Consider the following 26,869-nt stretch of genomic DNA (forward strand, 5'->3'; position numbering starts at 1 on the left):
CTGGAAACCAGTGGAACACATTTGTTTGATAACTTCCAGTGATGGATATTATCTCAAATATTTAAGTTTCGTTGCATTTAATGCACTTATCGAAGACGTTAAACTGGTATGCTAAGGTTGAATATTATTATTCAATAAGCTGGGATCACAATCGTTATCAAAGGTTCCAGGATTATAATTAAATATGCCAGACGCGCGTTTCATTTACATCAGTGACGCTCAGATCAAAAAAGTTATACAGCCAAACAAGTACAAAGTTGAAGAGCATTGAGGACCCGAAATTCTTAACAGTTGTGCCAAATACTGATAAAGTAATCTATTCCTCGGATAAGAAAATCCTTAGTTTTTCGATTGTTTTATCAACAGGAAATTTATTAAAATTACCATATAATTGGTATTCATGTCAACACCGAAGTGACAACTACTGAGCTGGTGATACTCGCGGGGACAAAACGTCCACCAGCAGTGGCATCGACCCAGTGGTATAAATAGTTATGAAAGGTACCAGGATGTTACACTTATCCAATTTATAATGTTTTATGTATCAGATAAGTTATATTCGTTTGAGCGTGGCAAATTAGAATATAAATATATGTATGAGAGTTATCCCTCCATCTGAATCATGAGGTGTACGTCATTTTTTGTTGTTGTTGATAAATTTCTTGAAAATCTGTACAGTTGTTTATGTTTGGCAAGTATATTTAATATTATACAACGCAGAATTAATTTAGAGGTAATCTTTATTTCTCATTATATTGCTGCTGCTGTAAAAAAAATGTATGATGTATTATTCTCCAATTATCTATTAGATTAGTTGAGCAAAAATTATAAACATGTTTTAATGTTTTATAAATACAAATTGAACTTGGCATTTGAACTTACTATATTGTTATGTGTATCTACCCCAATAGATAATTTCTATATAGTATTATCAATTTGACAATTCTCTACCAGAGACCAAATGACATTTACATTAAAAACTATAGGTCAACGCAGGCCTTCAAAAATCAGTAAAACCCATATAGTATATTCAGCAATACAATGCCACTTGATGACAAATGTAAAACAATTCCCACGAAGAAATTAACGTGCTGATTCATGTACAAAGAAATGAACGGAAAACAAATATGATATTCAGCAACAAAAAACAACCAATGAATTGAAGGTTCATGACTTTGGACAGGAACATGAACACTGTGGCGGGAGTAAACTAATTTGATGGCTGACCACCTCCCCTAACCTAACCTCGGATAGTGTTTGAACGGGACAGCATAAGAACAGTTAAATCAATCCTATTTCGATCTTTTTTTTTAGATATAATTTTTCAAATATGACGTAATTTTTGAGCTTTTTCAGAAATTCAAATGTCTTATTAATATTATATTTCTGTAAACATTTCATCGTTTTAGCTTTATTCAATCATTCATTTTTTAAAGCTATTATACATGTTATAGGCACACTTTGTCAGCACACTTAAACATACATTCTTTTTTATGGTTGTTCATACCGGTAAAAATGACCATGATTCTATAAACATTGAAAGGGGTCTCGGTGGCCGAGTAGTCTTAGTAGTTCCTATCGGTAGCCAGTCAACACAGAGGTTGTGTGTTCGAATCCCGCTAATGTGGATGCACTCGACTCCAATCGCCATTAAAAACACAAAAAATCAAAAATCAAATCAATTAACAGTGAAGATTAATATGAGTTCAGTTTATCATGATTATGTGCATTGGGAATAAAACATATGGAACTGAAGTTGCTCAATTTTGGATCTTTTGTTTTGTTGTTGGTAAAACGTTTTATTTACGTAATTTCCTTGCATAAACCATTATATACTGTAGGTGTTTATGGTAAAGTTTTATAAAGACTCGCTTTTCGTTGTCATAATGACAAATAAACGGATATTTATTGTCGTTTGTTCCTGATCTTGATGCGTATTTTCCCGTTATCGCTTGATAATGTATAATACAATTAATTGCATTGCTTATCTTGACCTTTGTGCACAAAAACATACACAACTAGACGAATGTAGTTCATGTCGATCGAATGCATATGTTCAGACTATCCGCTTGTTCTTACCAAAACGTGTTGACATTTCAAATAACACATCTCTACGCACCCTGATAAGGATTTGTTGTCTGAACATATGTTTACATGTATATAAGGTATACTTTAAACACAAAAAGTTCAAATGTATTGTCTCCATCATTCGTTTTCGTTTCCTTGATATAATTTAACATACGTAATAAGAGCAATTATAAGTATTCAATATACACATTTATATATATATTTGTTAGGAATAAAATAATACATTGTATAATTATTATTGACATCAATTCAACTGTTAAATTAGATTATTATATGTGTTTTACAATATATGTGCATCTTTAAATATAGTATCACAAACTGATACATTTTTGTGTTTTTTTTAATGACTAAAATAACCGTTACAGAATTAAAGATAGTTATTTGTGTTATATATGAAAAAAAGCAAAATATACAATAATTGATCACATATTATTAATGTATTCCAGATACAGGAGTTCAATTCGCGCATATATTTTTATTATTTAGATTGTTTAATAATAACAAACCCAGGATAGCCCAGTGTACATTGTAGCTACCTTCTTTAATCTGAATATTGAGTCATTCAAGTATTCAATGATTCTTGTGCTTCTCATTTGCATACAGTGTTTTTCTATGGATGGGTATTGGAACTATAATGAACTTCAATTTGGACACAGCTGAATACAAGCCTTATTTGTACTGTTCGAAATATTTCGGAACATCTCCGGAATTGTATCCAGGCCAAATATAGGTTCTGCCCAAGTGTTAACTGCCAGCGTTAATACTGCAATCCCGATAATATTCATAACAATACCAGCAAATACCTGTATAAAAAAGTGTTTATTATATTGCTTTATTAAAATCCCACACAGAAATTTGTTCGCACAAGTATGGATTTTAGAATACAAAAACCCACACAGAACACTTGGTGTCATATAAACTAGGAAAGCCTCAGCAGACCAGCTCAATATTGTCCGATATAACTATTTTATAGTTAATAACATTAACGGTACCAATTTTACTGCACCAGATGCGCATTTCGACAATACATGTCTCTTCAGAGATGCTCATGGCCAAAATATGTAAAATCCAAAGCTTATATAAAAGATGAAGAGCTATAATCCAAAAGTTCCAAAAAGTATAGCCAAATCCGTGAAAGGAATCAGAGCTTTGCATGAGGGAGATACATTCCTTAATTTATAATGATTTTTAATATTTTGTAACAGAAAATTTAATAACACAAAATAATCGTCTTTTCATGCCAGTACCGATGTTCATGATGTACTGGCTACTGGGCTGGTGATACCCTCGGGGACTCACAGTCCACCAGCAGAGGCATCGACCCAGTGACAGTAATAACATTAACGGTGCCAATTTTTCTGCACCAGATGCGCATTTCGACAATACATGTCTCTTCAGTGATGCTAAAGTACACCTGCTTATTTTACATCATGGAAAGTGACAGTCAGGACGAGGAAATTGAAGAGGGTGGGGAAGGGTTATTTTCGTGCAACGTGTTTTGCCATTTTTATTTTACGTAAAGCCGTGAAAAGATCCGCTATTCACCCTGTTTCGTGCAATCGGTAAAAAAACGTGCAAGACATTTTCAATTGTTCGTTCATCGTGAAATGACAATTTTATTTCGCGTTCTTCCGTTCAGATACTCCCTTTATGCCCCTCATTTAACAAGACTCAATATGATATTTTTATGAACAACGAAAGAAGTTTATCAATAGAAGACAAATGATTTAGTTTTGAGTACATTTTTTTACAATAAATTGTTATTTGGTTTTAACTAGCTTCCAGATTTAGCATTGAATTTTCAAATATATTTGGGTCTCGAGCATCTCTGAGTACAAGTATTGACGAAATGTGCATATGTTGCAGAAAAAAAACATTTGTACCGTTAACTTATGTTTATTTTTTAAAATGCGAGTTCAAACCAATCGACTGCATTGTTTTTGTATTTATAGGGACTCAATTTTCTTCTATTTGATGTGTTTTTCTCAGTTTTAGTTTGTAACTCGGATTTGTTTTTTTCTCAATCGATTTATGAATTGCGAACAGCAGTATACTACTGTTGCCTTTATTTACGACAAATGATCTAGATAGGTCATTTACGAAAAATGATCTAGATAGATAGTTGATGGAAAGCAAGTATTTGTTGTGATTCTTATTATTCTTTTATCAATAATATGTTCAATTATAAATAAACGTATATCCTCGTCAGTTAGTCTCCTCTATATACATGTAGCTGTTTTATCAGCAAAAAGTAAAATCATAAAAAAAACTGAACTTTTAAACGGAAAATTTAAAACGGAGAGTCCCTAATCAAATGGCAAAATCAAAAGATCAAACACATCAAACACATCAATCGAATGGACAACAACTGTCATATTTCTGACTTGTGACAGGCATTTTTTTATGTAGAAAATGGTAGATTAAACCTGGTTGTATAGCTAAAACACAACCTATTGTCATAATCATATAAACATACCATGTCGTAAATCTTTAAGTATCCCGTAGAGAACACGATTGCGTTTGGAGGTGTTGCTACTGGTAACATGAAAGCAAATGAACAAGCAATGCAGACACTAATCATCATATATAATGGATGCAGGTTCAATCCTATGGCCTGAAAATAATAACAAACATTTTACATTTTATTTGTAATACACCAGCTAAGCTAATAATACACCCCCATTGTTTCACAAGAACACATGATGAATTTCCCTTTGTATGTAGGTTGTATCTTACCCTTCCAGAGCACGTGAGATCACCCCAATTTGTATGTGGGGTTCGTGTTTCTTAGTACCAACCCAGGAAAACGGCAGTTGTTATCTTATGGTTCGTTTCTATGTGTTGCATTGTCGTTTGGTTTTGTTCACTTTAGTGTTTCTGTTGTGTCCTTGTTTTCCTCTTATAGTTGATGTGTTTCCTTCTGTTATAGTTTGTAACCCGGATTTGTGTTTATCTCAATCGGTTTATGACTTTCAAACAGCGGTATATTTCTATTGCCTTTGTTTAGTTTTTTTTCTCTGGTGCGGTTTGTGTACTTTTGTTTGTCTGTTTGTTGTTTTGTTTAGCCATGGTTTCGTCAGTTAATTTTAGATGAATGAGTTTGAATGTCCCTATTGTGTCATTCACCCCTCTTTTATAATACTCTATGTTTTTATAAGAATACCAAAGCTAAAATCACACCGAGCTTTCAGCGATGTTCAAACATTACAAGCAAAATTCAAATATATATACAGTCGTAGTTTTTATTTGATGACATATGTACTTAATCAAACCGGAAAGGCAGTCGTAATTGTAATGTGCTTTCAAATACATACTAACTCAAACATGTGTATTCGTAATTGTAATGTGACGTGAAACGTTCTAAATCAAACATTAAAGGAATTCGTAATTTTAATGTGTAATATTACGTATTAAATCAAACATTCTTTGTTTCATGTAATAGAGACATTACTTTTGAATGTTACCAGTATAAATACACATGGATAGCGGCTAGATTGATTTATGAGGGAGACCCAAAGTAATGGGTGGTTAGTACAGAACTGAAGAATAAGTTTAAGCTCTTGGAAGGTCGGGGATTATAAATATTGAAAAAAGGTCACACAGCCTTTTGTTTTGACCTTAAAGAAAAGTAGTGCATATGAATGAGGGGGGGGGGCATGAATTATAGGATATATATTTTACGACATTTATAGTGGAAGTGGCAAAGTTTTAGCCGTAAAGGATTTCCTAGGGGGAACCTACACTATCTATATTTTCAGAAATGACCATGTATGCAGGAGTTTTTGTAATGTGACACGGTACGTGCTAAATATAACCTGATAGGCAGTAGCAATTGTAATTTGACACGGTACGTACTAAATCAAACCTAATAGGCAGTAGTAGTTGTAATGTGACATGGTACGTACTAAATCACACATGATAGGCAGTAGTAATTGTGATGTGACAAGGTACGTACTAAATCAAACATGATAGGCAGTAGTAATTGTTATGTGACAAGGTATGTACTACATCAAACATGATAGGCAGTAGTAATTGTAATGTGACATGGTACGTACTAAATCAAACATTATAGGCAGAAGTATTTGTAATGTGACTAGATACGTACCAAATCAAACATTATAGGCAATAGTAATGTGGCTGTAGCAGTATTGCTCGTTACTTCTGTTGCTCCAGCAACAACACAACAAATTATTAAATTGATGATCCAGGGTTCGTATTCGTTAATCGAACTGAGCTCACAACTCAACCATTTAGACAACCCAGAAATCTGAAAAATACAAAAGCAAAATACATGTTTAATTTTTATTCCAGTGTTAACTGGTTAATCGTAAGGTCTTTAAAAACTCTAAAGGTATCCAATTTATCTCCAAAGCTGGAAATTATTGTCGTCAACGAGACAAGAATGTACTATACGAGCGTATCTAAAGAAAAACTAATCAGCTAACCAGAAGCTTACCAATTTTTTAAATTTTTTGGGTGGCCCAACATAGCCGTGATAGGGGTGCTCTTGAAGCTGCAGTTTTTGTAAGATTTTGTTCAATGTTGCAGGTCATGATCAGTTCATACAGATGACATCAATGATTTTTGTCTTGTACCTGACTTACCTCACGCGTAAAATTTTATAAGAATTCCGAACTAGCCTGACATTTTTAAATCGGACTTGTTTACCTAGTATTTGCCTGACAGTTATAATTTTATTACTGTAGTATGGAGGACTTTAATGAAAGTCAAAATCTAATTCGTACACTTTCAAGACGTGCCTAATGCTTACATTCTTATAGGTATACCTGAATCGCATGACAAATAAATAATTATTAGTATATTCGACTTGCCTGACTGTAATAATCTAATCAGTGTATCTGCCTTACTTGGCACTTATAATCTAATTGGCATACCTGACTTGCAAGAACCTCATAGTCTAATTAGTTTACCCGACTACATGACCCTCGTAGACTTGCATGACCCTCATAGTCTAATTAGTTTACCCGACTTGCAAGACCCACAAAGTCTAATTAGTTGACCTGACTTGCATCACCCTAATAGTCTAGCTTGTTTACCCGACTTGCATGACCTTCATAGTCTAATTAGTTTACCCGACTTGCATGACCCTCATAGTCTAATTAGTTTAACCGACTTGCATGACCCTCATAGTCTAATTAGTTTACCTGACTTGCATGACCCCCATAGTCTAATTAGTTTAACCGACTTGCATGACCCTCATAGTCTAATTAGTTAACCCGACTTGCATGACCCTCATAGTCTAATTATTTTACCCGACTTGCATGACCCTCATAGACTTGCATGACCCTCATAGTCTAATTAGTTTACCTGTCTTGCATGACCCTCATAGTCTAATCAGTTTACCCAACTTGCATGACCCTCATAGTCTAATTAGTTTACCCGAATTGCATGACCCTCATTGTCTAATTAGTTTACCCGACATGCATGACCCTCATTGTCTAATTATTTTACCTGACTTGCATCAGCTAAAGCGAAACCACCACCGAGGAGTACTAAAACTCCCCAAGGTACTTTCTGGTTAGTGACCTGCCAATTTAAAATCGGTCGGTATGTTGGTTTCTCGTATTCATTAGTGGTACCTACAGAAGTATAAAGATACAAAATGACGAGTATGCAACGTTTAATATGATTAATCATGTATACTTGTATGTATTCCTTGTTTGTGAAAAAATCACAAAAACACCGAACGCCGAGGAAAATTCAAAACGAAAAGCCATTCATCAAAAGGCAAAATCATAAACTCAAACACACAAAACGAATTGATAACAACGAATCCATCGTTACTAGTATAGAACATAACAAGTTGTTCATTTTTATGATAATGAAATTATAATCAAAACGGAAAAAATACACGTTTTACCAGTTTATCTTGGTTAATATCATATGAACCGTATTTTCTAGATGTTTTCGTATTTCGAAATTTTTTAACCAATGCATGCACTAAATGTTTATACCAATGTATATAATAATCTTAGCCTTGCATGAACGATTTTTATATTCCTTATACATTTATAGCGTTTTTTCGACGAATAACATTTCTATTAAGGGCTGTTGATAGCAATTAAGCAATTGACCTTAGAGTTTGTTTGCGAAGTTTACCGGTTCGTGACATGTAAACAATAAAATCAGAGCACGTGCAACATGTGGAAAACGTGACAGATAAGAGCCATGACATTTGTTGTCATATTTCCATGCCTTCCCATTTGTTAACTAAGCCCATTATACACATGAGTTAAATTAATTTGAAGTTTCATATGACTTAAAGGTGACACTGTTTTATGCTATTGTAATAATTATATTTATTCAAGTTGGCCTGATTTGTTTTGTGTGGCCTGATGGTTGTTTACTGAATAATCTTATAACTGTGCAGTTTAGAAATCACTGGAACAATCACAGAATGATTGGAACTTTCCATTTGACTTACATAATGATTCCAGAATGATCCTAATAAAAGATGCGTTATTTAAACTTCTACATTTAACTGGAAACTTTTGTTGTAACTTTCTAGGACGTTCCATTTCCAGATTGTTCTAGAAATTTCCGTGACAACTATATATATACAGACACTCAAGTTCTCTCAGACTTAGACATGGATAGACATTAGTATTTACATTATTTGGATTGACACTTTAATTCTACAAACAACATCATACTGGATTGTGACCTTAGTAGTGAACGTAATATACAGATTGGATTCCGAGAAGATTTCCGAATACAGATAAAGATAAAAGATTGGGCTCGCATATTTTGACAGTTAAATTGACAGTAATATTTGTGTAATACTTCTTGTAAACTTTTGTATAATAAATCTGGTTAAATTTTATTATTGATTTGTGTCTTTTGTTGGCTACAATTTTAAGGTGATTTCTGGCCGTAACAACTGATATTACAAAGAATTGACAAAACCAATTGTCTAATATAGAATCGATATCAAGTATTGTATACGGAATCTCTTGTCAATAAATTTTTAAGACGATTTAATTTTTACTTAATAAATATGATATTGTGATTAATCTATTTTGATTTAATATAATGTACATTTGTATCTCCCATCATTCAAATGAGACCATAATGGCCCATATGCATAAAGCTACTCAAAAGTGTACTCTGTAAACACGTAAGTTAAGGGAACTCCGCACTTATTAACTAACCTGTTAGCGTATAAGATTCTAAAACAAGTAATTCCTTAGTAAAATCTAAGTTGGTTCAAGTCGCATACTGCTGTTCAATAGTCTAAAATCGATTGAGAGAAAACGAATCCAGGTTAAACTAAAATAGGTGGTCAGTGATCATAAAGCTATCAAATGAGTCTATTGATAAACCACAAAGCACTGCACGAATGCTCTTACTGTATCAGTCAGTCACGTACATTTGTTTATAGAAGCAATTAATCAAAACTCCGGATCCTAAACAGTGCAAGATATGGAAATGTATTTTTCTTCTATGATTTTGTAATATTAAGTATCAAAAACAGCTAAATATGAAATTTTGATAAAAATTAGTTATTTTTGTATTTTGCTACATTAAATAAGTATCTTAGTTAGCACGTACTAAATGTTCGTATTGAATGTGCATGTCATTGAAATTATATCAACTTGGAAATGAATCATTTTCTTAAATGATTTTATTTAGTATGGCAAATTGGTCGTTAGGTTCTAAGTAAAGGCATCTGTAGCCCTTTTCACAAAATATCTTAAGTGTAAAATAAATCTTACGACAAAAAATATTTAGTTGAATTATTAAGGAACATTATAGACTTACGATGAATTTTACACTTAAGATTGTTTGTGAAAAGGGCTACTGCTCTTTAGTCGGGTTGTTGTCTCTTTGACAAATTTCCTATTTCTATTCTCAATGTTTTCATTGAAAATTAACACTTTGGACGTTTTATGATCTATTATTTTATGTTATATATATAACTTTTGATGCATATAATAAGAATGATGACATAAATAAAGTTTTATAACATTTATGAATATCCAAGTTTGATAGGATATCCCCTTTTGTAATTGAAGTGTATCGAACCTATAATGTGCGTCCTTCAATGCCATTGATTTGATAATACACCTGTATACGTTTGAGTATTTTCATCAATATTCAACTTCAAACTAGTCAACAGATTTGTGATAGTTTATCATTAAGTCACTTACTTGAAATTTTGTTCCAACAGAAAACATTTGGTATCTCTGCAGGCAAAATAAAAAGTAAACACGCCATTAAGATGGACGCTGTTGAGTCACTAACGTACTTAGTTTTACTGTAAAGACAAAACATATAGGTTGCTATAAAGGATTTTTGAGAAACGTCATGAAATGTCTATTGATCATGGAAAAGGGAATGAAATGGATGAGCATTAGACAGAAATAGACTGACATAACTAAGCGTTTTTAAAAGAAATGTAAATTTAAAGGTTGTTGCGACGTTTTTAGTAATGCGAAAAAAATAGACAGTATCAGGTTTGCAATAATTAAATCTCGAAATCATATGTTCAATAGTCATTGCATGCATGAAATATTCGTATAAGAATTATTTAGATCTATGGTCTGTGAGTTGCTATACATTTTCACAACAAATGAAATCTACGTTTCCATTCAAATGGTGGGGTAAAACATAAAAATGGACATTCATACAATAGCCGTCATTGACCTTGTCGTATGTGATATTTTCTGTTAATCCCTGAGAAAAGATTATAACAATATTTATGACGAGCAACATCAGCAACCGTTAACCATATGAATACACATAAAGGCAAAACATACTGTTTTCAGTGAGTTCGTTGCGTATTCTTGAAGGTGTAATACCACCAAATCATGGTACGTCACATCCGGTTGCATACGACAGTAGGTCTAAAAAAATATTCCCTTGAATTTGACAGTTGTAGAAAATTAACCCTGCATTTCGATGCACTTAAATTTTTTTGAGTCATAAACATGTATGTTGGGTGTCTGAAAGCATCATTCTTTTTTTATTTGATGGTCTTATAAAATATTTTGGAAAGTTAAAGTTACATAGTTATCAAAGCAGGTAACCAGTAAATAACAGTGTAAAAATTGGGTTGTTTACTTCCGGTGTTGGTTACTTTCTTATATGCAATGAAATGTAGTGTGAAATTTTCACTGTAGCACTGGAAAAGATTAAACTTTATTCATGCAAAGTATTTCTTTGGTTGAAATAAAGGTAAATACTGTACATTTTTTTTAAAAGTGCCAATTTAACAAAAACTAATAGGGGAAAATCAATGGTGGTATTACACCTATTTATGTTTCTTAAAAAGAAAAGATTCCAAATAAATTTAAAATATATGTATAAGACATCGTCAACATAAGCGATATGCTTGCGCACGCATAAGGTTCAATGTCAGAGGCGGATTTAGAGGGGCCCAGGGGGCCCGCCCCCCCCCATTTTTGGGAAAAAATTGGTTACTTATATATGACCCGCCATGACATTTGCAGGCTTATGGAGGTAGAACGTCATTGTTAGAAAAATTATAAACATGATAAATATCGAGATTCAATGAAATACGTAATTGTGAAGAAGAGATAAACACTTTCCTCGGCTTCATTTTGCGGACGCCGAACTATACATCATCTATAAGTTTTGAAGAAGTTTTACTTTATCGTTTGAAGTGAAAAATATTTGAATCTACATTTTAAATTGATACAAAAAAAAAATAATTTCTGCCCTATAGATTTCCTTTCATAAATAAAGTCTGAATATATCCATAATTAATGCACCGTATCAAATGCATTTAAGATAACACCTACTTATAAACTGTTACGCGTCGCATACTATGTATAGAGACATGCATAATAAATCTAAATTAAAAAAAAGGAATTCTTAATGCTTACTTTGACAAATGTTAAACTAACTTCATTTCAAAAAGTTTAAATTACATGTTCTAAAATAGAGCTAAAAATTGCTTGCATTGTAGTAAATTTAAGTCTTTAAAATTTTATTCAAATACGCTATTGAACATCACTAAAAGCCAATAAATACAAAAATTTTGTGTTTTTTAAATAAGGGCATTCAATAAATAAAAGTCGTTACAGAACAGTCCCATTTTCATACCGGTATTCGAAATGACTCGTTTCATTGCTATTACAACAAATATGTCATAATAACATGACAGAGAGTTTTGTTTCGGAATATTCTAGATAAATATACAAAAATCAATTTTAGACAATGTACCCTCCTAAGCCTGGAAATGGTTAGTCACATATAATTAACGGCGTTTTTCTCACAATGACGTTCTACCTCCATAAGCATGGATATATCGTGGCTATATTATATTATAGGGAATCACTGAAGCGTGACTGGAGCGGGCCCCCTCTTAGGTCTGTCAGTGGTCCCCCACTTATGAACATTCCTGGATCCGCCACTGAATGTGTTCTTCAAACAAACAAAAAAAGGAAGATATATGTAAATATTCGTAAAAGCATTTATCACTCCGATTTTCCGATGGTTATCCTTCGTAATTTGTAAAACTATTAGAAACAGATATACTCACAATGCAAGTGACCATCCGTGAATATCAGGAAGATCACGGAAAATCCAAAGTATTGCTAAACAGATAAATACTATCAACACTGTTGCTTCCGCAAACCTAGGATAAGATAAAGCAGACTAGTATTGAAATATTGCTTTCAGAAGACGACCTTCTAAGATTTAAAGTTATACATTTGCGGTATGCAGCATCATTCTACAGCTAGTTTTTAAATTTGTGGATATGCCTTTTTTACTGTATTGTTTTAGGTACAAATCTTTTGTCTTTGCATCCTTAATGCAGCGCTACGTGTGTTGATTGAAAAAAGAATGCTTTCATTTGGTACTTTGAGCATTTGTAACAACAGTTGTCTTTGTGTATATGTTTCAAATTACTTATACATTTTACTATCATAAACTGTACCAATTTAACTACACCAAATTACGCATTTGGACAACAAATGTTTCTTCAATGATGTTCTGGGGCAAATAACTTGAAAATCCAAAACTTATTAAAAAAAAATAAGGCAAGAGCCTATAAAACTAAAAAAAAGAAGGTTTAAAAAGTCTAGTTTTAAAAGTAGTAATAAGCATTTATATCATTGATTTTGAAATTTGATGATTCACAGTAATTTACAATTCTCGGCTGTGAACAACATATGTAATGTTTTGATGAATAAAACAACATTTAAAATGTGATATACATATTAGAGAGTCTGGTCTGCTTTTTTGTTTTATATCGATCTGATGTTTTAATCCTTTTTGAAATTTCTATGTAGCAACATTCCAGCAGCGCAAGCATACGGGGTATATATCTCCCAATTGAAACGATATCCCGGGCTTGTATTTTCTATCATGATTTCCTTGATAGAGGGTTGCTGCTCACAAGGAAGCTACATGTATTAAACCAAGGGTTCCAATTGGTGAAGTTGAAATCATCCCTTCGTAAATTGTCGGACGCCATCACGAGTTGGTTGACTGTAACTGTTGCAAGTGTGTCGATCGTTCATCAACCTAAAAATTTTCTATAGTGAAAACGCAGAACTGAAAAAGCTTCCATTGTCGTCTCTGTAAATAATTACTTCATTCAAACAATAAACAATCATATCCATGTTGATAAAATTTCAGAAAAGACGTACTTCACAATAAATGTAAACGTATTAAATTAATTTTATTAAAACTATCAATTATCATATTCTATACTTAGGAACTATGAAACAAAGTAAAAACAAATACTGACAAACAATATATGTATGAAGGAATTAATGTAACTAAACTTACGTAATTTTTCCAAGTTTTTTAAATTCCTGATCTATTGCTGTCTTGATGGCTTTAGATCTACTTCTGTTTGCCTTGTTTAAACACCTAATAAAAATTACAAAATGTGACTTTCTGTCAAAATACGAATATTGTTTCTTACCTTAATTCATTCCTTTTCGAATTTCATTCACCGGTTGTCACATACATGTATTTCACATGAATGTATATAAATATATATATATATCAAATCATTATTTCTGTTTCTGCATCTTTCAATCCTTTACGTCTGATAATTAGCTAATCTGCAATCAATTCTATGTTATGTCTACACTACCATGTTCTGTGTTACAAATCTAGATTATACTAAAAAGGAAAAATAACACTAGTCCACCGAAAGCTGATTTTGTTTGTACAGTATACATGTAGGTGGCAATATAGAGCGCATGACATAGTGTAGGTGTTGTCTTCACGATATCTCAATAGCATAAGTTAGTTCACATCCCGGCGAGGGAAGAACAAAACTTTGTTACCGAAAATATGCAGATTTAAAATATGCTGATAGTTAGAATAATTATATAGATATAATTATAAGTAGTAGTATGCATATGAGTGTCAATGAGACAACTCTCCGTCCAAGTCACAAATTGTAAAAGAAAACTAGTATATTAGGTCAAATTATGGTCTTTATCAACACGGAGCATTGGCTCCCACTGAACAACAAGTTTTAAACGGCCCCAAAAAATGACTAGTGTAAAACTATTTAAACGGGAAAACCAAAAATAAATGTGTTGAAAAATCATATTATGGAAGAATAGCGTCATTCCACTAAATATACTCACCCACATCGAATGAAAAGTAACTGAATCCAAAACCATGAAATAATGAGCATAATGAGCGATAATAAGAATGCAAATCCCATCCAGTTTGCAAACGTTATTCCTGCATCTGTGCCTTTTTTAGTTGCATCATACTTACTGAAAAATCATTTACAAATATCAAGTACAAATTAATATGTACTGAAGCAACTGTTAAATTTTGAAGTGATGTTGGAAAGTACATACGGGTTGGTGTTGAAGTCTAATGATGATATTAAAAGGCTGTAAAGGTATCAATTCCGTTTATAAATTTTGAAATTTTAAAGAAACTAATATTTTAACTCCCTCAGGCAAAGATGATGGATTGGGCATTTTTAAAGGTTTTTGTTTTGTTTTAAAGCCTTTCAACTGTTTCGAGATCGTTGGTGAAATGTGCAAATTTTGAGAAAAGAAAGTTATTCATCTGCGGGATTTTTTTTTTATCTTAGTAAGCACAGTTATGTACATTAAAAATCTACTGTTTTGGTTGATTCAATTTATTGTAACAGTGCAATAAAAGGGATGAAAGCCGACATTATGTTAATGATATTTAGGAATGTGGTCTGTATCATTTTGTTAAACAAAAATAGTACCATGACCCGAAATGTTTTTTTTTATTTTATTAAAGAACATTATTAGAGCTCTCTCTTTTTTTTTATCATATTTGGTCTTAAAATTATATCATTTAATTTCTTTAAATCACAAACAGTGAGTTTTCAATGTATTATCCAAACAAATCTAACAATGTTTCCCATTCTGTAGTTTAAGAAAAGGCCCGTGATTCAATTTGTTCATCCTATTTTCGAACAAATAAAATTGAGAATGGAAATGGGGAATGTGTCAAAGAGACAACAACCCGACCAAATAAAAAACAACAGCAGAGGGTCACCAACAGGTCTTCAATGTAGCGAGAAATTCCCGCACCCGGAGGCGTCCTTCATCTGGCCCCTAAACAAATATATACTAGTCCAGTGATAATGAACGCCATACTAATTTCCAAATTGTACACAAGAAACTAAAATTAAAATGATACAAGACTAACAAAGGCCAGAGGCTCCTGATGTGGGACAGGCGCAAAAATGCGGCGGGGTTAAACATGTTTGTGAGATCTCAACCCTCCCCCTATACATCTAACCAATGTAGAAAAGTAAACGCATAACAATACGCACATTAAAATTCAGTTCAAGAGAAGTCCGAGTCTGATGTCAGAAGATGTAACCAAAGAAAATAAACAAAATGACAATAATACATAAATAACAACAGACTACTAGCAGTTAACTGACATGCCAGCTCCAGACTTCAATTAAACTGACTGAAAGATTATGATTTCATCATATGAACATCAGGCACAATCCTTCCCGTTAGGGGTTTAGTATCATACCATCATAACATATATGAGAAGAACATAACCCGTGTCATGCCAACAACTGTTTTTAGAATAAATGTGTTTAGTTCCGATGCAAAGACCTTATCAGTGACTCAATATTAACGCCAAAATATGCAATCTTTAATGACTTGACAACAGTATCGTAATTATATCCCTTCTTAATAAGTCTATTCAAAGGTTTTGTAAGTTTCTGAGGTGAATACTGACACCTTTGTGCTTTATAAAGAATATTTCCATAAAAAAATTGGATGTGAAATACCTGAACGTATTAGAAGTCTGCATGTTGAGCTATATTTACGAATGATGTCTTTATACCGATGATAAAATTTAGTAAATGTTTTGACTAGTTTGTGATATCGAAAACCCTGGTGTAATAATTTTTCAGTAATACATAAATTTCTCTCGTTAAAATCTAAAACATTGTTACATACACGAGCGAATCGTACAAGTTGAGATATATAAACACCGTAAGATGGTGACAAGGGAACGTCACCATCTAAAAACGGATAATTAACGATAGGAAATGAAAAATCATCCCTTTTATCATAAATTTTAGTATTCAGCTTTCCATTAGTGATTAGATATCAAGATCGAGAAAAGGGCAGTGGTCATTGTTAGTATTAGCTTTATTTAAAGTAAGTTCAACAGGATACATTTCATTAATATAGCATGATATAAACTAAATTTTAGCGAATTGTTGAAATAACGTAACCCCACTCCAATTGCCTTTTATACAGGCCGATAAAGTATTATGATGTAACATCTTATTAGGTAATTGATACAGATATACATTTGTTACAATTTGAATAAATATAAAATAAAGATAGACATACGTATTCGCAACTGATTGTAAAACAAGGTTTGGTGGTGTACCAACCAGTGTTGCTATTCCTCCAGTATTAGCAGCATACGCAACGCTGAGGGCAAATGCTTTACTGAGCCTCTTTATCTCTTCTGATTTACGTTGTGTCGTTTTCCTGAAAATCAATCACAACAACATCGTTACACATAAGTGTGGTATCAATAAAGAAACAAATCACAGGAAATTGGAATTATCGGGAAATAATTAAAGGAATGTACGTATCAATTGTATTGCTTTCGATTAAATTTATTATTATAATATAAACACCATAGTATGTCCCTTATATTTTGGTATATAATGGTCAAAATCGTTTTCAGTGCATGCATACATTGATATTAGATGCTGGCTTTTGGATCTATACTGTTTGGTATTTAAGTCGTAAAAGGTTTTACTGCGTTTTTGGTTATTTTTCTTTTTAACTGATTTGGTAGTTCGTTCTTATATAGTACTGTTACACCACTGTCCCGGGTTATAAGGTGTAGTTGTCGCCAAACAAGAATAGTACCGGTCCCAAGTCAAGAGCCTGTTATTCGGTGGTTGTGGTTTGTTGCTGTGTATCATATTTGTTTTTGGTCCATTGTTTTATACTTTATTTATACTTAATTCTGGTCGTTAGTTTTCTTTTTTCAATTTTTTTACATTTGTGTGTTCGGGGATTTTAATATTTGGGGAGAAATGCAAGGCATATATTACTTTAGATAAATATAATATATAGAATAATTACCTCTGCGTATCACTAATTTCAATTTTGATATCCTTTTCACTGATTGGTCCGTTTGAATTATCTTTTTTGTCCATCACATAGTTTGAGTCATCATCTGATGAAATAAGACATTGTGTTTTAATCAGAAATACTTTGTACATGTACTGTCAATCGTCAGCATGCCTCCAAACCCTCATCATGCACGTGCATATACATGTATAAGGAATTTCATGCGGGAGTCCACTAAAATCCAACACCGAGTTACTGCTTACTGAAACCCTTTTACCGTATATCGGATTTTTTTGCGGCCCTTTTTGTTGTCAATTATTCTTAGATAGTATCTGAGTCCGCATAATCAAAAGAACCCGGATAAAAAATTTAAAACACAAAAAAAATCCGATCTACGGTATGACTTTTAAACTTACCACTACAAAATCGATTATCGCAGTTATTTTCCAAGTTTTGATGATTTTCATGTCTATTTGACAACATAAGTGTTTCTTCCGATACTTCTATCAAAAAACAGTAAACAAAGTTTTAAGTTTGTAACACCGTCACCATCACAACTAGCCAATCTTTATCGGGCGAAATTGTCAAAACTAACTGAAAGCAGTATTTCATTTGTGCTATTTTATATTCGATTAAATTAAAAGTGTTCCTTACGCATGTTAAATGCATGAACAAATGGGAGTATTGTGAAACATAACGCCTGAAGATGTAAAAAAAAAAACGAAATCAACGCTTTTAAGCATTTTCAATTATTAGATACACGATAACTTAAAGATAAGAAATGAACGACAGTTACAAATTAATGATCAAGACAACTTGTTTATTTGTCTGCTTTTGGACAGCAATCTGTTTTTAACAAATTTTAAATTTAAAACAAAAATCCAACCTGATTCAGCTATTTTCATTTGATCAACAACAGCTGTAATAATTGGTAACATCATGGACGACGTCGCTGTATTACTGATCCACATAGACAGAAACCATGTAGGTACCATCAAGCCAAGAAGCAACCTAAAATAGAAACATTACTGGTACCATCAATCCAAGGAGCAACCTTAAAGAGACACACAAATGGTACCATTAATCAAAGAGGCGACCTAGACGGAAATATGACTGGAACCATAAATCGAAGGAGCGACCTAGAACAGAAATATGACTGGAACCTTTAATTTGAGGAACAACTTATTTTCTAATTTTGTTGTCATCTTGAGGATACCTTAAGTTTGTAATATGTTCTAAATGGCTTTATTTATGTGTGCTTTCAGTGGTCGGGAATTGGTACATCCACATGTAATGTTTCTTTTCAATATTGCTCGAGTATAAACATATCTGAAAACATGGGTCACTCACAGTTTAAATATAAAATATACTTATATTATTAAATAGAATACTGAATAATAAATAAAGAAGAAAGAAAGCTATATCAGCTGGAATAAATATGATACAAACGTTGAAAATATGCTACATCCAATCATACTTGCTTAACATCAGAGTCACTTTAGGAAAACTAAATAGTACTGTATGATGTTTTTAATATACAATTAAATTCATTATACCGATGAAAACCTCCTCCCCCTAAAAAAAAAAAGAAAAAAAAGCAGAAACCAAGACTGAAATACTTACTTCACGATTAGCAAGCAAATATTTGAACTCTGACTATACATTTACTCACATATTTGGTGAAACTCCTACCAACTTCATAACTCCTAGAGCTATTCGTTTGTGTAGACCTGTTTCTTCAATAGCTACAGCCACTATCAGACCTCCGAAAAACAGCATTGATGTATCCTGTAAATTGTAATGGTAAATATAACGTTGCGCTCATATGATTTGTTTAATCTGAATAATATTTAATATTTTTGTATTTCTATAAATATTAATGGTACCATCAATCTGAGTATCAACACGTCGAATGTATCTGATCCATTACATTATTTGCACAAGCTTGGTATGATTGTGAAATCTGTAACTCTTTATAACATTTTAAGATTTAACTTCCACAAATTTGCTTATTTGTTTTCATCTTGAGGCAGAGCATATTTTTTTGAATTTTTTACTTTCCTTGCAAAAAATAGCATTATATATAAAGGTTTCTTTTGAAACCTATTCTGACATCGGACTCGGACTTTTTAAAATTGAGTTTGACTATGCGTATTGCTGTGTGTTTCTGTTTTCTACATTGGCTAGAAGTATAGGAGGAGTTTTCAGATCCTACAACACTCGCCTTATTTTTGTTCCTGTCAATAGTCAGGAGCCTCTAGTCTTGTATGATTTTTTTTCAATTTTAGTTTATTTATATGTTTCGGAGTTAAGTATGACGTCCATTATCATTAAACTATAACAAAGAAGATGTGATATGATTGCCAATGAAACAACTGTCCAAAAGAAACCAAAAAGACACAAAAATTAACACATATAGGTCACCGTACGGCCTTCAACAATGAGTCAAGCTCAAACCGCAAAGTCAGCTACAAAAGACCCCGAAATGACAAATGTAAATTCAAACGAGAAAACTAACAGCCTAATGTATGTACAAAACAAAATGAACGAATAACAAAAATGTAACAAATCAACAAACGAAATCCACTGAATTACAGGGTACAACATAAGAACGAACTATAACAATCAGTTGAAAAGGTTTAAAACTCATTTGATGGATACAAATAGAAATACATCTAACCAAGGAATTGTATATTTAAATATACAATTCCTTGATCTAACAAAAACGCAAAGTGCACGTGGCCGGGTATTTGTATATCCCAATACCTAAAAAACCCACCAAGTATAGATCTGAGAGTACTCGCAGTTACTTACAGCTACATTGTAGTTCAAAGTTACTTACAACCATTAAGAAATATGATGAATCTATAACACATTTTAGTTAAGGGGCCAGCTGAAACACGCCTCCGGTCTCGGAATTTTCTTGTTGTGTTGAAGGCTTATTGGTTGAAGTCGGCTTCTTTTTGCTCTTTGGTCGGGATGTTGTATCTTTGACAATTTCCTCATTTCTATTCGTAATTTTATAGTACTACATGGATCATGATTTCCAGTTCAAGTTCTTTACTGTTTTCTCTAAAGATTTTATTTTTGTTTCCTCAGGAAAGTTTAATTGAGAAACTATTTAACTTTTTTATCATTTGTCTTTATCATTTTACATTTGAATAATAAAATCCAAGAAATAGTAACGCCATAGTAAACTAGTCATTATAATTAATATCTCGGATGAATTAACAAACGAGAATTTCTCAGACAAACAGTAACCTGAATATAGTTTTGTGATAATACACATCGAGCTTTCTATATGAAACTAATTCTAAAATCACGTCTTGAGTTTTGTAAACAACATCGTTATAAAACTCTCGATATATCTTTACTTAGCACTGACTCGTAGATGTGACCGTTACATTATGCCTCGAACAAACCACGCTATGCTGATTTCGCTGTGTTGGTAATGGCAATTGAAAACAAGAACTATCTTTAAAAAGATATCCGACGTATTTAAATTTGAGTTTATGTTTAAAACTATCATTTCGATAACCTTCAGAAGCACAAAGATACCATTTAAATAACGTTTTCTCTGTTTGTGTTCGGATTCTCGGTCCTCGTATCTTTCTGCAGTTTACATTCACCAAAACCCCGCGGAAATATCACATGCGTAGGTACGTTCTAAAAGTCATGTACGTTCGTACAACAAAGTTTACATTACAAATTATATAATTGTTCCGAATAAACAGCTGTCACGGATGCAAAGAGCTATTGGAGAAACAATTATTTTAATAAAAATATAAATCTTTGTAAGATCTAGTTCAAATATTTATAGTTTTTCACTTGCTTTCCATCACGATATCATTAACGAGACGTTTTTTTCAAACACAACCCAATCACCCACCATGACAGCATTTTGTCCAATCACAGATAGGATTTTCGAGCATGCGTATTCTGTTGCCATAGTTAAGCGTCCTTAAGTTCAAAGGGCACAAACCGAAACTATACCGACTACGTCGGAAAAATATACAGAGCCTATATTTTTAGTTTGATGCATAACAAAAATACAGGATCAGAGTTCAGAAAAATGTACCTTCTAAAAATAAAATAAAAATCTGCGATATTCCTTTAATGCTTTTCGATCCTGATACATTTCGAATATCACGGCAAAGGCAAAGTGTAAATTTTCATCAAATCTGTGGCTTCCATGAATTATTTCCTAAATAAATGTAAATGTTGTCAGCTATTGCTATTCAACAATACTTCCATATTTTGAGGACACGTGTTTTGCTATTGTTATTCAACGATACTCACATTTACATATTTTAAAGACACGTGTTTTGCTGATTCTATTCAACGATAAAATTGAGAAAGGAAATGGGGAATGTGTCAAAGCGACAACAACCCGATACTTACATTAACATATTTTGAAGACACGTGTTTTGCTGCTGCTATTCCTAGCATTGGAAACAGGAAGATAGGAAACAAGGATGTTACTGATATCGGGACTGCTTCCGTCACATAACACAGTCCCATTACACATATAACGTAAAGACATTTTGACTCCTACAAAAAGATAAGTAAAACAGTCACTATTAAATTATTAAAGGTCAAAGTCTGTGCTGCATGCTACTTCGTCTCATTTCTGTAAACATTTGTAAACAAAAGGACAATTCCTAGTTATTTTTCCAGTTCTTTTTTTGTATTCTTTATCACGACTTCGTCTTATGAGAATATGTAATTAAAAGTGTATGGGTAATTTACCCCTGTAATTATTTTACTCACATGATCAAATCTGGAAATTGAATATACTTACAAAGGAGTCTTTGACATAAATTCAAAATATTGCTTTTTACCCATACATGTTAGTGTTTAATCAAAATGTTATTCAGCACACCATGTTCCCGTTGAATTCATTATAATGCAAAAATGCAAATTATTTTTTCGTCAACCTTAGCATTTAGGACTGCGCTAACGAAAATGATTTTATTTCCATTTGAAAGTACATGCTAAGCAGATTATGGAATCGGTCATGGATTAACTTCTGATACATTTTAGAATCGATACTCAAAATTTGCAAACATCTGTCCTATTTCAGTTAGGCTACCTCATGCGTTTATAATTTTGTGATCTGTTTAGGAATTAGCCATTATATTACTTGAAACTTATAGGGTACACACATTGGGATACTATGAATTTAAATAAGACATTTCGAAAATGACCGTGGTGTGAAATGAATTCATGGAAATTGGCCCTTTTGCTTTCGACTGTTTTCATGTCAAAAAATGATCATTTTCATTAATTAGAGAAAACAGAACGCAAATTGTGTATTGTGTTGAAATTTGGCAAAATTGGCTTGCATGTGTGGGTTTCAGGATTGAAGAGAAATACTTCAATTTGTCAAACGTGTCACTATTTTTCAATATAGGAAATATTATTTATCTATGCAAAATGATGTATTTCATGCATGAGATGATGTAAAGCTTTCCCATAACACTTACACTGACTTCTTTGACTCTGTATATGACTAACATTGTCAAAGTTGCACCAAGCATGCATCTTAACCAATGCAATGTATAATATCCAAACTGCGTGATACATTAAAGAAAGCTGCACGTTTAATAAATACAATATTTGTGAGGGAGATTAAAGTTTAACAATTTCGTTATGTAATACCATCATAGACTTATGCATAAAAGGATTTTTTTTCTTAAACAGATTTATGAGTATTGCTAAATAGTACGCAAGAGTAAACGGCGTGGTTTATGATTCGTTTCATAAATTCTTTGAGTGACCCAGACAGTCATACATGTAATCCAACAAGTGCAGACTATCCATTACATAGATGATCAGTTTCATACTGGCATGCATTCAAATTTCATATTTTATCAATTTAATTAAATGTTAAAAAACAAGAATTTATAAAATATCAACTATTTAACGTTTAAAAGTGAAGTAAAAATTTCAAACTTTCTGTCTAGAGATAGGTAAAAATGGAAATGTACACCTTTACGTACAACTCCAGTTTTCACATGTTCAAATAAATTTGTTGACAATCTATAAAATTAGGACAATAGGTTTTAAGAGATTTAAATGCAGACCTTGTGGTATACGTGAATAGCGAGATTTTATCTAGTGAATAACAATGACAAAGGCTGATTTATTTAGTTCCTGGTAATTTGTTTATAATTTAGATCGTAATAAAAAATAAAATGCGTTCGACAAGTTCAATGTCATGTATACATATAAATTAAGACCTCATCTTCTACTGCAAAACAAAATGGTATCACGGGCACAGGGATAATAGTTATGCTGAAAGGTGCGCAACCACGGCCTCCCGTGCAATAAAAAAACCCAAACAAACATAAATTTTATTTGTACTCGGCTCAAAAAGGATTTAAATGTTATTTGTCTCGAATAAAAACAATTTGTTGGAAGTATAAGACAAAAAAGATTAGTAAATGTAATTTCCATATTAGCCTGTGTATCATTGCTCGACCTAAATAAGCACTCGACTAACGCCTAGTACTCACATTGGGGTCTCGGGATGATATCCGGGCCGATATGCGGCCGATATGGAATAGGCTATGTAAACTCTGAGGTCACGATATTTTGTAAAAACCACACACCTATGGAAATAATAACTCGAAACTAAAGATGAGATCACGGATATAGACAATATTTATTAGGAATAACTTTGTGTTCGGTATATAAGAAAAGATAGGGTCATCGTATGGTTTTTCCAGCTAAAATATAAAAAAAAAAAAAAATCAGAGTAATCACCCCTTAAACAACTCAATTCAACAACATTGAATTTCAAGCAAAAAAAAAATCTTCGCTCGTAGAGATATTAATATTTATAGGTTAAAATCTTGTAAATTAGTTCTTTTAAATCAAAATTCACATTAGTTATCTTCATTCCTCATCAATTTTTTCTGATTTGATTCAAAATCTGGACATAAGGTTCTCTGTTATTTATAATCCAAGATGGCGCAATACACCTACATATTTGGAATATTTGTGTGTTTTCTTTTGGTAGGATTCTATTTAACGCATAGTATAGTTCAGTCGTATCGTATTTATTTAAATAAGTAAGATTTCGGTAAGATTGGTACATTGAAACTTATATAATCATTGAAATATTTAACATTGCAAAATCAATAAGATTAGGTAAGTTCCTTTCAAGAGTAAACATATTTCAGATAATATTCCTAAGTCGAAGCTACCGAAATATCATATAGTTGTGTTCTGTGTAGTCATGTCCAAAAAATGAAAATAATTTTAAAAAGAAAACAAAAGAAAATAATACTATATTTTTTTTAATTACATGTATGAGTCAGGAATCTGATGTACAGTAGTTATCGTTTGTTTATGTAATTTATACGTGTTTCTAGTTTCTCGTTTTTTTTTATATATATAGATTAGACCGTTGGTTTTCCCGTTTGAATGGTTTTACACTAGTAATTTTGGGTCCTTTATAGCTTGTTGTTCGGTGTGAGCCAAGGCTCCGTGTTGAATGCCGTACATTGACCTATAATGGTTTACTTTTTTTTTAAATTGTTATTTGGATGGAGAGTTGTCTCATTGGCACTCACACCACATCTTCTTATATCTATGAGTAACCGTTAATTGCAAAAAAAAAAGATGTTTCGGACATAAAACTCCGCGGAAGAAGAAAACAAAAACGTACAAAGATAAACAACAAAGAAAAACAAATGATCATCATAGTGTGACTTGGTACAGACACAGACACTTGCTGCGGTTAAATCAGTGTTTTTTTTTTCTTAGCCTAAACGTGTGTGTAGACCATATATCGTAAGAAAAAAAACAATTAATTTTATTAACTAGCTTAAGCTGTATCTAGACCGGCATCAACTTAACAAATTAAAAATCAAGAATAAGCCCGGCAATTGGTTTGCCGTTATCAGTGGTTATGCTTTTAGAAACAGCTTATGGATATCCAATAAATGTATTAGATTTCATCAGAGAAATATACCTTACACTATGACCATTACGAATTAACGAATTCCAAAACTTGTACAGAACAACATGGAAATGAGATGTGTAAACTAATAATTTGAACTCTTCTTGGTAAATAACTGTAAATGTATCTTTCTACTTTCGTACGTGATGGAAGTACTAATTGTACTTAAACATGAACAAATATCTCTTTACCCATGTAATTTGGTATGCGAGAATAAAGAAAAGAAAGAAAGAGAGAGAGTGCTAGAGAGAAAAAAAAAACCACGCAGATTAGTCGATTGTCGATGTAAACATATCAATACATGTAGCGTCCTATTTGTTTAACTGTAAGATTAATGCTAAAATGTCCTTCTGTACTACATGTACCACTTACCGGAGTTTGACATATAATCAGCTTACATGGTACTACGAAAGCAACTATAATTATAATCCAACTCCTTATGGCATACACATTTTTTAAAAACCACAAAGCACCTCTGTTAGCCATTTTTTCACCTTTTCTTAAGGTTTATTTTAATATTTATTTACGTCACGCCTACTGCACTCAGGTGTATATATATAAACGGATTTAAACAGAGGCGAACACAGACATACTATTTATTACTATAACTGTACTATCATTTCGCAGGTTCATCACACACATATCAAATTAACTGTATGTAAGGTAGGATAGCCGTATAACAGAAATAAACATGATAGGTGATGACATATCATATTTATTATACTATATAAGGGAGATAACTTAGACTTAACAAACATTTTGATTAATTAGATACATATATGTATATAAACGGAACATCAAGAGAGAACACCTCAATAACAAACAACAAAAAGACTAGACTAGACTAGACCAGACCAGACCAGACTAGACTAGACTAGACTAGATAGACCAGACCAGACCAGACTAGACTAGACTAGACTAGACTAGACTAGAAGTAGTAGAGACGGTTCAGTTTGAGGCACCACAAAAACGCAAGGCGCTAAGGCGCTGACGTCATATGCCCATGCCCCGCCCCCAATATGATATATGGGCATATACTAGCCCTAATGACGTCAGCGGAAATAAGAAAGATGAATCACGACGGATGGACGCCGGTCAGATTTGGTCATGTCGCAACCATGAGTCATCAGGATGCAAGATCGGGGCATGACTCACTACATGAGTAATCAGGATGCAAGATCAGGGCATGACTCACTACATGACAATACCATGATGTACGTATGAAAATTTGAGA

At 32.6% G+C, this 26,869-nt stretch overlaps 1 protein-coding gene across 1 annotated transcript; it reads right to left on the reverse strand.

Moving 5' to 3' along the window:
* Nucleotides 1–722: 722 nt before the first annotated feature.
* Nucleotides 723–26,164, reverse strand: LOC143075028 (Na(+)/citrate cotransporter-like). Its single transcript, XM_076250267.1, has 14 exons — nt 26,008–26,164; nt 22,068–22,217; nt 19,339–19,454; nt 18,553–18,677; nt 17,679–17,772; nt 16,926–17,069; nt 14,691–14,825; nt 13,873–13,956; nt 12,617–12,712; nt 10,260–10,366; nt 7,561–7,688; nt 6,194–6,355; nt 4,565–4,702; nt 723–2,891 (listed from the first exon to the last, which is right to left on the reverse strand). The coding sequence occupies exons 1-14, from the start codon at nt 26,119–26,121 to the stop codon at nt 2,730–2,732; spliced, it is 1,755 nt and encodes a 584-aa protein (XP_076106382.1). The 5' UTR covers nt 26,122–26,164; the 3' UTR covers nt 723–2,729.
* Nucleotides 26,165–26,869: the final 705 nt, after the last annotated feature.

This window comes from Mytilus galloprovincialis, chromosome 5, assembly GCF_965363235.1.
Source record: "Mytilus galloprovincialis chromosome 5, xbMytGall1.hap1.1, whole genome shotgun sequence".
Taxonomy (NCBI): domain Eukaryota; kingdom Metazoa; phylum Mollusca; class Bivalvia; order Mytilida; family Mytilidae; genus Mytilus; species Mytilus galloprovincialis.